The sequence below is a fragment of the Haliotis cracherodii genome, unplaced genomic scaffold (assembly GCF_022045235.1).
Source record: "Haliotis cracherodii isolate W230 unplaced genomic scaffold, xgHalCrac1.p SCAF_6, whole genome shotgun sequence".
Classification (NCBI taxonomy): Eukaryota; Metazoa; Mollusca; class Gastropoda; order Lepetellida; family Haliotidae; genus Haliotis; species Haliotis cracherodii.
This window is the reverse complement of record NW_027266319.1, coordinates 1,333,964-1,350,550: the sequence shown is the minus strand read 5'-3', so window position 1 is coordinate 1,350,550 and position 16,587 is coordinate 1,333,964. Positions and strand designations below refer to the sequence as shown.

Here is a 16,587-nt window from a genome sequence, read left to right as displayed (position 1 = left end):
ACAGACAGAGGAACACAATCACATACAGAGGAACACAATCACAGATAGAGGAACACAATCACATACAGAGGAACACAATCACATACAGAGGAACACAATCACAGACAGGTGACACAATCACAGACAGAGGAACACAATCACAGACAGAGGAACACAATCACATACAGAGGAACACAATCACAGACAGAGGAACACAATCACAGATAGAGGAACACAATCACATACAGAGGAACACAATCACAGACAGGGGAACACAATCACAGACAGAGAAAGACATTCACAGACAGAGAAACACAATCACAGATAGAGGAACACAATCACAGACAGAGGAACACAATCACATACAGAGGAACACAATCACAGACAGAGGAACACAATCACATACAGAGGAACACAATCACAGACAGAGGAACACAATCACATACAGAGGAACACAATCACAGATAGAGGAACACAATCACATACAGAGGAACACAATCACAGACAGGTGATACAATCACAAACAGGTGACACAATCACAGACAGAGGAACACAATCACATACAGAGGAACACAATCACAGACAGAGGAACACAATCACATACAGAGGAACACAATCACAGATAGAGGAACACAATCACATACAGAGGAACACAATCACAGACAGGGGAACACAATCACATACAGAGAAAGACATTCACAGACAGAGAAACACAATCACAGATAGAGAAACACAATCACAGACAGAGGAACACAATCACAGACAGAGGAACACAATCACAGACAGAGAAACACAATCACAGATAGAGAAACACAATCACAGACAGAGAAACACAATCACAGATAGAGGAACACAATCACAGACAGAGGAACACAATCACAGACAGAGGAACACAATCACATACAGAGGAACACAATCACAGACAGAGGAACACAATCACATACAGAGGAACACTATCACAGACAGAGGAACACAATCACTGACAGGTGGGGAAAATCTGACTGTTGTTGTTTAACACCGCACTCAGCAATATTCCAGCTTTATGAAAGCAGTCTGTAAATAATGGAGTCTGGACCAGACAATCCAGTGACTGACATCTCCGTGCATCTCACCAGCAGCAGATCCTGGGCCGAGATCCTCACAGAGTAGGAGAAGCTGTCGTCATCCTCATCCTCCACAAACTGGTCGGGGTTGTTGCTCCAGAGTCGGATCTGGAAAAGGTCAGAGGTCAACAACTAGAATGGCTTATCCTCCACAAAGTAAAGTGAAATCAAAGTCAAAAATGCATTTTTTAGGGTAAAAATATAATTAATACTTATACTAACTCCAACAATTTGCTTATCTCATCTCACTGCCAAAAGGTACAGGATACTTCCTGGACTGTGTTCCCAGAAAACAGAGAAAACATCTCACCCAAACGCACCGACACTAGCTATGGAACATGAGCAGGTTCATGTCCGTGGAGAATGCATGAATTGTCAAATTCATTGTTTGATAAGCATTACTTAGAAGATGACAGATGACAAAGTAGACCCAATTTATGGATAACAACTTCTTTATTCATTGTGAAGGCAACATTTCAGTAAAGATCCTTATACCGTTGTCATGCAAATAAAGAAGTTGTTATCTTTAAATTGTGTCTACTTTGTAAGGGCATTCATTGTACCACCAGACACATCCTGGCCCCTCTTGCTAAGCGCTGCACAAAAGGTTGTTGGCCAGATCGGATCGTGAAACGAGGAAATAGCCGTGGACCACCCATGAATGGTGGAGCCTGGTAACCAGTCACCCAGACCGTAGAAACTTCCAACATATCCGCACAGAAGTGACCTGTGAACCCCTGCAAGGTACACCAGCATAACGGGACCATCGATCCTCTTCATAAACATTTGTAGAATTCTGCCCCGAAGCCAAAACTGTGTTTGCAACTGCTGCTGAAACACCTTGATGTTGCAATCAAGAACAGAGAGTGGCCAATCCATTGATTGAATCTGAGGATTCGGGTGAACAAAACGTCAGCCTTTTATTGGTGCATCGTGAGTTGTCATGCACCGATACAATACACTATACACTTTTTTCTGTATTGATACAAGACGATACACTTGCTAAAATACCATACTGCTGGTGTAATGACCACCTGGGACTTCTTGTTAGTCAAAAACCACAAAATGTGTTGTATGTAAGTTTACTACGAATAAGAGCCACAACGAACAGGTGTCTACAGCTACCTTTCCTTTTGAACCTGCTCTGAAATGTTTGTATTCAAGATGTTTCCACACGAGTTGACGTAAATATGCATACGTATTGGACAGTGACTTTTGTATCGTAATGCATATGATATCGGGACCTTGCTGTACTGTTTCACTCCTAGTAAGCAACTGGTTGAGTACCCTCGGAAATGAGGGTCTCAGAGGGAAACGTCCATAAGGTCATCCGTTTTTTCAAGAGCAGAACATAGAAATCTGGAGTGAGTGAGTTAGGGAGTTGAGTTTAACGTTGCTTTTAACAGTATTCCAGTTATATCACGGCGTGTCAGCTTAATTTAGGAGGCAAGCCCGAAGTGATGCAGGTCTCAGACGTTTACCACTTCGGTGAACAATGGTGAAACCCACGAGCACGGGTATCATGCTGACAAACCTAGAAACATAATTGGGGTGAGCTTGGATTCGAACCCACAATCATAGGTTTCAACTCTTGGGAGGCAACTCTGCACAGCGAATCGTGGCGCCTTATGACGACTGGGCCACCCGTGCCCCCTGGAAATCTGGAAATTTTACCTCGAAGAGATCCACCTGAAATGGACTGTACCCAACCAAGTTGTTTGAGATCGCTACCATGTGATCACTGGTTTGTTGTTGAATGGGATGCATTCACAGCCATGCAGGAAAAACCACGTTCACCAAAGCTGCCATATTCCCGGGGCACAAAATCTGTACTACTAGCACAAGGGAATCAGGAGAACGAAATCCTTAAGAGATGCGGCATCTGGGTCGACAGAAATACAATCCCTCCCAGACCGCGAACCTTGACCCCAAGTAAACCAAATTCTGGAGACGGATGAAAGTCTGATTTCATGAAGTTGATGATCCAACCGGCCTAGAGTAGAATAGACTGGCTTGCTCAAGTCGTCCAGGTAAGGGTGGCATGGCACACCACTTTCATCAAAACCTCAGGGCTAGAAACTCTGGAGGCAAGCTGTCGAAACGCAGTCACCCATCCAAGGACTCTCCGCGACCTACATTGCTTAACTTCATCCGATTTGTGACCTATGCGCTGTGCACAGGACCACGTGCCACCACCTTCAGTTGTGCTCCGAAAGCAGAATGAGTTGGTACTATCCTATGACAGTCTGGAAGATTGTTCCGCTTCATGGCAGCTGCTACCTGGGCACAAGGTAGAATGAGGAACATCACCTGTTTCGTCCTGACATTGAGATACGAGCTGATCAATGGCTACTCACCTGGTCCTGTGTCATCTGCATGTAGATGATCACGTAGTACAGAATCTGATCAATGGCTACTCACCTGGTCCTGTGTCATCTGCATGTAGATGATCACGTAGTACAGAATCTGATCAATGGCTACTCACCTGGTCCTGTGTCATCTGCATGTAGATGATCACGTAGTACAGAATCTGATCAATGGCTACTCACCTGGTCCTGTGTCATCTGCATGTAGATGATCACGTAGTACAGAATCTGATCAATGGCTACTCACCTGGTCCTGTGTCATCTGCATGTAGATGATCACGTAGTACAGAATCTGATCAATGGCTACTCACCTGGTCCTGTGTCATCTGCATGTAGATGATCACGTAGTACAGAATCTGATCAATGGCTACTCACCTGGTCCTGTGTCATCTGCATGTAGATGATCACGTAGTACAGAATCTGATCAATGGCTACTCACCTGGTCCTGTGTCATCTGCATGTAGATGATCACGTAGTACAGAATCTGATCAATGGCTACTCACCTGGTCCTGTGTCATCTGCATGTAGATGATCACGTAGTACAGAATCTGATCAATGGCTACTCACCTGGTCCTGTGTCATCTGCATGTAGATGATCACGTAGTACAGAATCTGATCAATGGCAACTCACCTGGTCCTGTGTCATCTGCATGTAGATGATCACGTAGTACAGAATCTGATCAATGGCTACTCACCTGGTCCTGTGTCATCTGCATGTAGATGATCACGTAGTACAGAATCTGATCAATGGCAACTCACCTGGTCCTGTGTCATCTGCATGTAGATGATCACGTAGTACAGAATCTGATCAATGGCTACTCACCTGGTCCTGTGTCATCTGCATGTAGATGATCACGTAGTACAGAATCTGATCAATGGCTACTCACCTGGTCCTGTGTCATCTGCATGTAGATGATCACGTAGTACAGAATCTGATCAATGGCAACTCACCTGGTCCTGTGTCATCTGCATGTAGATGATCACGTAGTACAGAATCTGATCAATGGCTACTCACCTGGTCCTGTGTCATCTGCATGTAGATGATCACGTAGTACAGAATCTGATCAATGGCAACTCACCTGGTCCTGTGTCATCTGCATGTAGATGATCACGTAGTACAGAATCTGATCAATGGCTACTCACCTGGTCCTGTGTCATCTGCATGTAGATGATCACGTAGTACAGAATCTGATCAATGGCTACTCACCTGGTCCTGTGTCATCTGCATGTAGATGATCACGTAGTACAGAATCTGATCAATGGCTACTCACCTGGTCCTGTGTCATCTGCATGTAGATGATCACGTAGTACAGAATCTGATCAATGGTTTTCTTCACTGTGCTGCGGAACTTAGAGGAATCGATGAGAGCATGAACAAACTCGAACACGCTGTACACCAGGTTTTCAAACCCCAAGATGTCGCCTGCAAGAAAAAGACACATTGAGGCAAGAAATGTTACTTAAAGAGAAACATGGCAGTTAGACCAACATCATACTTCACCATACAGACAGTTTCACACGTCAGTCAACATCACCATACATTCACACAGTATTACCACATTACTCACAGCTACAACATTGAAAGATATTGAGTAACATAAGGAAGCAACACTCCACGCTGTAGGGGAATCACCCCAGTGGTCAGTCACATACTGGAGCCACTCTTTAACAAGTGCAGGTTGCTGGAAGCCTGTCACCGACACATCAGCTCACAGACGAACTCACCATCCGAATCTACCGGGTCCTCTGCCTCCTCCTGATTGTTGACAACTGTTCTCACATAGCTGATCAAGGTCAAGGACGTTCACAAAAATACGTAATATTTTAACATCCTGACCAAGTTCAAGGTCAAGGTCAATTACAAACCAAAAGTAATCAAACAATAGTTATCATTGTGTATAATTCTAAGAGTACTACCTCTATTACATCATAGCCATAAATACCTGTTTGGGTATCAATTACACTATAATATTTTATTTAAATTTTCAACAGATGTCCTCTTCACTGCCAACATATCTGACAGTTGTCAGGGTAATGAAGGCAGGAAAACATCACAAGGTGCAGATTATTGGAGAGGTTGGAGGGACGCATTCTTCATGTACACGGTCATTTACAAACAAGCAGTGCTATTGTCAGCTGATCATCATCAAGGAAATAGCAACTCAGCAAGTGTTACACAGCTACAGTCAGGATACAAGTCGGCACTCAGCGTGAAGATGTCCCACACGGTCGGCAGGACCTCCTGAATCCACTGCAGCATCGTCTTGGGGAAACTCTTCACCAGTGTTGTGATGCTCTGTAACAAACTTGGGGAATCAGCACTGCATCTGGGGGTCAAGTACTGTATCTGGGGGTCAGGTACTGCATCTGGGGGTCAAGTACTGTATCTGGGGGTCAGGTACTGCATCTGGGGGTCAGGTACTGTATCTGGGGGTCAGGTACTGCATCTGGGGGTCAGGTACTGTATCTGGGGTTCAAGTACTGTATCTGGGGGTCAGGTACTGTATCTGGGGGTCAAGTACTGTATCTGGGGGTCAAGTACTGTATCTGAGGGTCAGGTACTGTATCTGGGGGTCAAGTACTGTATCTGGGGGTCACGTACTGTATCTGGGTGTCAGGTACTGTATCTGGGGGCCAAGTACTGGGAGGGTCAGCTTTACGCCTGACCAGTCACATGATATGCACCTCTTCAGTCAAGCACCTGCTCTCACCTTGACGATCTCCATCTTGAGCCCGCTGTCTGACATCTCCCCGTCCGGCGTCCTCAGCGCCATGACCAGCGCTTGCACAAACTGGGGCAGGATGGGGAACAACAGTTGCTTGGCAACACCCTGGAGACAGGGGAGATAACAAGTAACACACCAACAGGAAATGAATTGAACCCTGCTTTCAAAAATATTTTGATTTTATTATAGTATGGTGCGAACAAACCATAAAACTTAGATTCCAGGCACGTCTAAGGGATGCAACTCTGTCACCCGTACCCAAATGTACTGAATCAACACAGACTGCACACTACAAACAAGGGCCTCACCTTCTGAAGTTCGTTCATGGCTGCTATCATGCCTGCACAAATATTGAAGATATGAACTGCTCGACCTCGTGTTCTGATCCCAAATTTCTGAAATATACAAAGTTGAACTACTTTATTGAATATCTATATTTCTTGGTGAGTGAGTGAGTGAGTTGGGTTTTACGCCACTTTTAACAGTATTCCAGTTATATCATGGCGTGTCAGCTTAATGTGGGAGGAAAGCCCGAAGTGATGCAGGTCTCAGACGTTTACCAATTCGGTGAAACCCATGAGCACGGGTATGGTGCTGACAAACCTAGAAACATAATCGGGGCGAACTGGGATTCAAACCACAATCATAGGTTTCTGGCGTGCCCAAGGGACGCAACTCTGCACAGCGAATCGCAGCGCCTTAAATGACTGGCCCACCCGTGCCCCCATATTTCTCAGTAATCCTGGTCGTTTGAATGTCATGAAATAAAATTATCAATTATCCTAAATTATCAATCAACAGCAAACAGTGGGTCAGTAGGTCATGAATAAATGTTAATACATGGCACAGATCAGCAATATGTCAGCCACGGCACATTGTAAACAATGAGGCGAGTTGAAATGGGGTCTAAATTCGCGTTCAAGTGAGTGAGTGAGCATGATTTTATGCCGCTTTTAGCAATATTCCAGCAATATCACAGCAGGGGACACCAGAAATGGGCTTCACATATTGTACCCATGTCGGGAATCGAACCCGGGTCTTCAGCGGGATGAGCAAACACTTTAATCACTTGGCAACCCCGCCGCCACTCACGTTCAGGATGGTTGCACTTATATATAGCGATGTGCATACACGTGTGTGTGGCTGCTTGTACTAGTCCGGACTGATGACATTTATATAGTGCTAGCCCACTGAGATACCATGCTGCAGTTTAACATGGATACCCCACTCAGACACAGTATACTGACTCCTAGCCAACCAGCCCTTGTTTTAGTCCCTTTATGCCAAACGCCAGGCAGGATAACAACAATTACCATCTCTTAAAATCTTTTGGTATGACATGGCCGGGAATCAAACCACTGACCTTCTGCTCTCCAGGCTAACGCTCTACCACGAGACCACGGAGGCGGTCTGTGAGTAATGAAGTCTGACAAGTAAACTAGGGCTGACAGTAAACAGAGAACCAACCTGAGCTTCGAGGAAGATCTTGTACATCTCGGGCAAGATAATGGGGGCAACATGACTCATCTGGGTGTCCGTCACGTCCTGGCAAAACTCTACAATCAATTAAACAACGTCACATGCAGAACAAGGGAAAACACAGATGTAACAAGCTCCAGAATAATGGACATTGTATAAAACCAAAATACTGCAAATTTTACAATAAACTGTATCTTTATAAGATATCTTGAGATATCTCTTGTATCTTTTCCTTCTTTCGTTTTCTAGTTTCAGTTCAGGTGGTAACCATGCTGATGCTGGGATGTGTTCGGGTGAAATGTTTTTTTTCAGAAGCTGGAAACTTTGTTCAAGCACATTTTCACATAGGATTGAAAGAAAAAGGAAGAAATGCATAGTGTGAGACAGGATAAGTTTCAAAATTATATTCTACCTGGGAGTCACACCCCTCAAGGGGCAAATCCACCCTTCTACTTGTGGGTCACATCCCTCTACCTGTGAGCCACACCCACCTACCTGTGAGCCACACCCATTTACTTTTGAGCCACACCCACCTATCTATGAGCCACACCCACATACCTGTGAGTCACACTCACCTTCCTGTGAGCCACACCCACCTACCTGTGCGCCACACCCATCTATCTGTGAGCTACACCCGTCCCCACCTGTGAACCACACCCACCTAACTGTGGGCCACACCCATCTACCAGCGAGCCACACCAACCTGTGAGCCACACCCCACTACATTGGGAGCCATGCCCATCTACCTGTGAGCCACACCCATTTACCAGGAAGCCACACCCCTCTACATTAGGAACCATGCCCATCTACCTGGGAGCCACACCCATCTACCTGGGAGCCACACCCCTCCCCACCTGTGGGTCACACATCCCTACCTGTGAGAACTCTCATTGCCCCGTGGACGGCGTTGGTGTCTCCACTGGTCAGGGCTTGCATGAGGACCTGGAACAGCTGTGGCCATGCTTCCGGCCAGTCCCAGTGGGCGATGGCCGATATAGCGTAGGCGATGCTGGTCCGAACTTTACTGATGGACTCCTGTAGGCCTGGTGGCAGCAGCTCACGGATCTTCTGCTTCGCCTGGGATAAAAAACACATTTCTCATGAAAAGATTGTGCAGCTATATAAATAGTAGCGCAGCCTATCGATATTGATCAATTGTTATCAATAAATATCCAAGAAGTAACTTTCAGCAAATATACAACAAGCATGTCATCGTATCCCAATTGCGTGGATCGATGTTCATGATGTCAATCACTGGATTGTCTGTTCCAGACTCGATTATTTACAGACCGCCATCATATAGCTGGAATATTGCTGAGTGCGGCGTTAAACAAATAAACAAAAACTTTGTTGATTAGTAAATAACTGACATCAAGTGTACATCAAGTATTGTGATTCACTTTAACCCCCAACACCCGTCCCTAACGTTTTCACATTTGTGTTGGCTTGCAAGCACTCAGTATACAGAACAGGTATACCTGTAAATGTAGATTACCGGTAGAAAATGTTTGTTTGTTTGTTATTTAACCTCTTACGACAAGCATAGTCACTTTTTACGGCAAGCATGGGTTGCTGAAGACCTATTCTACCCCGGATCTTCACGGGTCTCTGATGGTAGATGACCAGATGGTGGAGACAGGAATACATTCATACACACTGATACACTCGAAATGCAAGTGTCAATGTCACCCTGGGCAAGTAGCTTAGTTCAAATGTACCTCTGTTCACCCAGCAGGGAATGGCTACCCAAAATGTGAGGTGAATGTAAAAACCTTCTAGCGCTATTAGGCAGCTTGGGTAGTTTACTCCACAGGGAGTTGAGAGTGATAACTGGAATGCAAACAGATCCACTGGTTGGGGAACAAATAAAACCGCATTTGAGCAGATACTAGTACCTGGATACCTGCGGTACATAAATGTATACTACTACTACTACTACTACTTGTAATAACAATGACTAACTGATTACTACTACTACTCATAATGAGAATAACTAACTACTACTACTACTACTTGTAATAACAATGACTAACCGATTACTACTACTACTCATAATGAGAATAACTAACTACTACTACTACTACTTGTAATAACAATGACTAACTGATTACTACTACTACTCATAATGAGAATAACTAACTACTACTACTACTACTTGTAATAACAATGACTAACTGATTACTACTACTACTCATAATGAGAATAACTAACTACTACTACTACTACTTGTAATAACAATGACTAACTGATTACTACTACTACTCATAATGAGAATAACTAACTACTACTACTACTACTTGTAATAACAATGACTAACTGATTACTACTACTACTCATAATGAGAATAACTAACTACTACTACTACTACTTGTAATAACAATGACTAACTGATTACTACTACTACTCATAATGAGAATAACTAACTACTACTACTACTACTTGTAATAACAATGACTAACTGATTACTACTACTACTCATAATGAGAATAACTAACTACTACTACTACTACTTGTAATAACAATGACTAACTGATTACTACTACTACTCATAATGAGAATAACTAACTACTACTACTACTACTTGTAATAACAATGACTAACTGATTACTACTACTACTCATAATGAGAATAACTAACTACTACTACTACTACTTGTAATAACAATGACTAACTGATTACTACTACTACTCATAATGAGAATAACTAACTACTACTACTACTACTTGTAATAACAATGACTAACCGATTACTACTACTACTCATAATGAGAATAACTAACTACTACTACTACTACTTGTAATAACAATGACTAACCGATTACTACTACTACTCATAATGAGAATAACTAACTACTACTACTACTACTTGTAATAACAATGACTAACTGATTACTACTACTACTCATAATGAGAATAACTAACTACTACTACTACTACTTGTAATAACAATGACTAACTGATTACTACTACTACTCATAATGAGAATAACTAACTACTACTACTACTACTTGTAATAACAATGACTAACTGATTACTACTACTACTCATAATGAGAATAACTAACTACTACTACTACTACTTGTAATAACAATGACTAACTGATTACTACTACTACTCATAATGAGAATAACTAACTACTACTACTACTACTTGTAATAACAATGACTAACTGATTACTACTACTACTCATAATGAGAATAACTAACTACTACTACTACTACTTGTAATAACAATGACTAACCGATTACTACTACTACTCATAATGAGAATAACTAACTACTACTACTACTACTTGTAATAACAATGACTAACTGATTACTACTACTACTCATAATGAGAATAACTAACTACTACTACTACTACTTGTAATAACAATGACTAACTGATTACTACTACTACTCATAATGAGAATAACTAACTACTACTACTACTACTTGTAATAACAATGACTAACTGATTACTACTACTACTCATAATGAGAATAACTAACTACTACTACTACTACTTGTAATAACAATGACTAACTGATTACTACTACTACTCATAATGAGAATAACTAACTACTACTACTACTACTTGTAATAACAATGACTAACTGATTACTACTACTACTCATAATGAGAATAACTAACTACTACTACTACTACTTGTAATAACAATGACTAACTGATTACTACTACTACTCATAATGAGAATAACTAACTACTACTACTACTACTTGTAATAACAATGACTAACTGATTACTACTACTACTCATAATGAGAATAACTAACTACTACTACTACTACTTGTAATAACAATGACTAACTGATTACTACTACTACTCATAATGAGAATAACTAACTACTACTACTACTACTTGTAATAACAATGACTAACTGATTACTACTACTACTCATAATGAGAATAACTAACTACTACTACTACTACTTGTAATAACAATGACTAACTGATTACTACTACTACTCATAATGAGAATAACTAACTACTACTACTACTACTTGTAATAACAATGACTAACTGATTACTACTACTACTCATAATGAGAATAACTAACTACTACTACTACTACTTGTAATAACAATGACTAACCGATTACTACTACTACTCATAATGAGAATAACTAACTACTACTACTACTACTTGTAATAACAATGACTAACCGATTACTACTACTACTCATAATGAGAATAACTAACTACTACTACTACTACTTGTAATAACAATGACTAACTGATTACTACTACTACTCATAATGAGAATAACTAACTACTACTACTACTACTTGTAATAACAATGACTAACCGATTACTACTACTACTCATAATGAGAATAACTAACTACTACTACTACTACTTGTAATAACAATGACTAACTGATTACTACTACTACTCATAATGAGAATAACTAACTACTACTACTACTACTTGTAATAACAATGACTAACCGATTACTACTACTACTCATAATGAGAATAACTAACTACTACTACTACTACTTGTAATAACAATGACTAACCGATTACTACTACTACTCATAATGAGAATAACTAACTACTACTACTACTACTACTACTACTACTACTACTCATAATGAGAATAACTAACTACTACTACTACTACTTGTAATAACAATGACTAACCGATTACTACTACTACTCATAATGAGAATAACTAACTACTACTACTACTACTTGTAATAACAATGACTAACTGATTACTACTACTACTCATAATGAGAATAACTAACTACTACTACTACTACTTGTAATAACAATGACTAACCGATTACTACTACTACTCATAATGAGAATAACTAACTACTACTACTACTACTTGTAATAACAATGACTAACTGATTACTACTACTACTCATAATGAGAATAACTAACTACTACTACTACTACTTGTAATAACAATGACTAACTGATTACTACTACTACTCATAATAACAATAACTAACCGGTTCTGTTGTCTCGGGTGCTCGGAACTTGTCGGAGTGCTGTGACCAATGGGCCTCCACATACTGTTTGAGCAGGACTGAAGCAAGCTGTCGAATCGCAAGAGGCCCATTGCCATCAACAGTGATCTCAGCCAAGAAAACACCAAACTCTGAAATAAAAATGATCACACTATTGACAAGCCAACCAGAACAGATGCCATTTGCCATTAAAACAATTATTTAAAAAAACTGTTATAACAGCCATGCTGCAGAAATACGAACATGTGTCTTTGCAATGTCCGTGTGGGAGTACGGCCTCATGGCTCTCCAGTGTGTTTGTATGTTGTTTAACACCACACTCAGCAATCTTCCAGCTATACAACGGCGGTCTGTAAATATTCAAGTCTGGACCAGACAATTCAGTGATTGACATCATGAACATCAATCCATGCAACTGGGGTATGAAGACATGGATCAACTAATTGGGGGCAAATGGGGGCCTCATAGACAGCAAAGGGGAATCCCCTTGAATCCTCACATTTGATTGGATGATGCTTACTATAACCTTTCACCACGCCAAATCCTTCTGCGTTTGTAAGTGTGTATCACTCTGGATGATGCTTACTATAACCTTTCACCATGCCAAATCCTTCTGCGTTTGTAAGTGTGTATCACTCTGGATGATGCTTACTATAACCTTTCACCACGCCAAATCCTTCTGCGTTTGTAAGTGTGTATCACTCTGGATGATGCTTAATATAACCTTTCACCACGCCAGATCCTTCTGCGTTTGTAAGTGTGTATCACTCTGGATGATGCTTACTATAACCTTTCACCACGCCAAATCCTTCTGCGTTTGTAAGTGTGTATCACTCTGGATGATGCTTACTATAACCTTTCACCACGCCAAATCCTTCTGCGTTTGTAAGTGTGTATCACTCTGGATGATGCTTACTATAACCTTTCACCACGCCAAATCCTTCTGCGTTTGTAAGTGTGTATCACTCTGGATGATGCTTACTATAACCTTTCACCACGCCAAATCCTTCTGCATGTGTAAGTGTGTATGTACAATTTTGCAGTCTAGTATGCAGCAAATATATGTACGTATTATATTGCAACAATGAAGTAAAGTTTATATATTCAAAACAGCTCAACCCTTATTCCTCCGGCAAATTGCATATGATGCAACAAGTACTTCTCCCTTCTTGTCATCCATGTTTCATGGTAAATCCCTACACCTGAGTATTTGTCGTCATTCACTTGATGCTCAGTTGATGTTTTGGATGTTTTATTACATCAGTGGTAGAACCACTCACAATACCTGACAGACTGTGCAAACTAACTCAACAACGTTCAGCCCTTGATGCCTCTGAGAGTGTCATGGATATATAGCAATCCGTGGTTCGCATTTGGCATTTCTCGTGTCTGGAGTAATTATTCAATCTAAGATTGGGTCATAAATCCAGATATGATGTGGCAAATGTATTACATGTTATGGGGAGTAGTGTACTTTACCGGGCGCACATTTTCAGATCCAATCAGCGCTGTGGGGGCTCGAAGCACTTCGCCGGCTAATTAATTGGCTAATTAATGCGTTTATTAGCTGATGGTCTACCACTGGACCACGAGCGCTATCACATGTAATCAGTGCTCGTTCAACGGGTCATTAACACCCCATTAACACGCATGCGTAATTCAGTAAACAATGAATTGCGCATGCGTGTGATGTCACTGTCCGCTCTCAAATTAATCTTTTCTTGAAGCCACACCCGACATTGTTATATCAACATGACCGACCAGTCGGATTAACCTCGATTAATGCTTGAAAAGGTAGGAAATTATGGCTAACCCTTGTCCAAAGCAAGCTAACCCTAAGACCGAAAACGTGTGTTTGATTGTAAAAATGTGTAAGTTTCCCTAAGACCGAAAGTGGGTGTTGGATCTTAAAGACGTGTAAGTTTCCCTTAGACCGAAAACGAGTGTTGGACCGTGAAGTCATGTAAGTTTCCCTAAGACCGAAAACGGGTGTTGGATCGTGAAGACGTATAAGTTTCCCTAAGACCAAAAAAACGGGTGTTGGATTGTGAAGACGTATAAGTTTCCCTAAGACCGAAAATGGGTGTTGGATTGTGAAGACGTGTAAGTTTCCCTAAGACCAAAAATGGGTGTTGGATCGTGAAGACGTGTAAGTTTCCCTAAGACCGAAAACTGGTGTTGGATCCTGAAACGAGAGTCTAGTGGGGCACGGTCAGATGAGTTCCAAAAAGAAGTATCAATCTAAGGATTAAACCATAATTTGTTGATTGATTAATGACTGTTATCTTGCACATATGATCTGTCAAAAGTAACTGTTTACATGAGGAGGTTTATTAGCAGACGGAATATCGGGGCGTGAAGTGTCTATGTAACCCTATTCACAACAGCAGATGGCGATTGTCGAACCTGCTTATCATGACAGGCCTATGGTCATTTTTACAACAGTGAACACATGTGGAAACAAATCAAGAAAATCAAATGAATCATCTAACGACACATACATTGTGAACAGATACAAGGACAGCCTTGGTGTATTCATCCAAGCTGACATTCGATACATCTTGTTTTGCGCCGTCCTCGTGTTGTGGAACATGTGGTTCATGTATGACTCAAAACTTTAGTGTCCATTTATCGCACAAGAGACTTACCCTCTGTCACTTCTAATGCCTTAATTTGATTTTCCCCATCAGCTCTTGTATCATGTTGAGGTGACAAAATGGCTGTTAGACTTTCCAACACGACTTCCTTCAGGGATCGATTTCTATCGCCAACTCCCGCCATCTTGCTTCAAATTGTTGTGTAAAATGGCGGGCAATTATCAGTCGGATTTGGATTGTGTATATTTTTTCACGAGAATCAATTGAGAATAGTAATTTCAGTAACGGCAGATGAATATATATCTTATTCGCTACGGTATATAGAGATGGCAAAACCTTTTAATAATTACCCAATCACACAAACAAAACAGATCCGTATTCCGAATTGAACAGTAGTTCTTATTTTAATGCACTATTTATAAATTTGGAATGGGTTTTATGACGAAACGAATTTCAACTCACGCGTATCGAATACTGGGTATATATATGTTCCTCTGATCATTTGTGACAACAATCAGGGATTCCATACACGGATCTTATACAGATTCCCTGACATCCACAAGTGAACTGGTCTTCAAATATTTGCAAGAACACTTATTACTCTAAGGCGTTATTGATGTAGGATGTACCCGGATCCCTGAAATTTGACTTTTACCTCAACGGAAATCGTGACCCCTAATTGCGAATTTGTTCACGCAATGTGCCACAAGCATTTAAACCCAATTGACCAATTAATCGGGCTCAGACATCGGACTAAAATAAAGCAAAATTCTTAATAGAAAAGCTTACATCCACGTTATTCGTGTTGACAAGAAAGTGAATCTTATTGACTGTCCCCCACATACAGTGACAATAGCACATAATTCTCATTATTTTGATTGGCAGTACGAGGCCACACTAAACAAAACGTTAGGGACCCGTGAAGATCCGGGGTTGAATAGGTCTTCAGCAACCCATGCTTGCCGTAAAAGGCGACTATGCCAGGTTGGTTCGCTGACTTGGTTGATGCATGTCATCGATCCCAATTGCGCGGATCAATGCTCATGATATTAATCACTGGATTGTCTGGTCCAGACTCGTTTATTTACAGACCGCCGTCATATAGCTGGAATATTGCTCAGTGCGGCGTGAAATAACCAACCAACCAACCAACCAAAACGTTAGCGCGCAATATTATCCATGCCGAGTGGTTTCACCAAAGTGGTAAAAGTCTGAGACCCGTATCACTTCGGGGTTTCCTCCCACACAAAGCTGACACGCCATGATATAACTGGAAAACTGTTCAAAGCGGCGTTAATACCCAACTCACTCACTTAACCGAGTGTGAACTCCAGTTAGTTATGAAAACATGTTTGAA

General features: G+C 41.3%; 1 protein-coding gene across 1 annotated transcript in view; it reads right to left on the bottom strand.

Annotated features, from left to right (window-relative positions):
* Positions 1 to 15,419, bottom strand: part of LOC139445875 (importin-9-like) — a 32,779-nt gene extending 17,360 nt beyond the window's left edge. The window contains exons 1-10 of the mRNA XM_071227109.1: positions 15,282 to 15,419; positions 12,616 to 12,764; positions 8,529 to 8,730; positions 7,642 to 7,730; positions 6,483 to 6,569; positions 6,160 to 6,279; positions 5,644 to 5,744; positions 5,174 to 5,232; positions 4,720 to 4,871; positions 1,092 to 1,190 (exon numbers count right to left, since the gene is read on the bottom strand). Coding sequence (XP_071083210.1) covers positions 1,092 to 1,190; positions 4,720 to 4,871; positions 5,174 to 5,232; positions 5,644 to 5,744; positions 6,160 to 6,279; positions 6,483 to 6,569; positions 7,642 to 7,730; positions 8,529 to 8,730; positions 12,616 to 12,764; positions 15,282 to 15,414 — 1,191 coding nt within the window. The 5' untranslated portion in view covers positions 15,415 to 15,419. The remainder of the gene's footprint in view (positions 1 to 1,091; positions 1,191 to 4,719; positions 4,872 to 5,173; positions 5,233 to 5,643; positions 5,745 to 6,159; positions 6,280 to 6,482; positions 6,570 to 7,641; positions 7,731 to 8,528; positions 8,731 to 12,615; positions 12,765 to 15,281) is intronic.
* Positions 15,420 to 16,587: the final 1,168 nt, after the last annotated feature.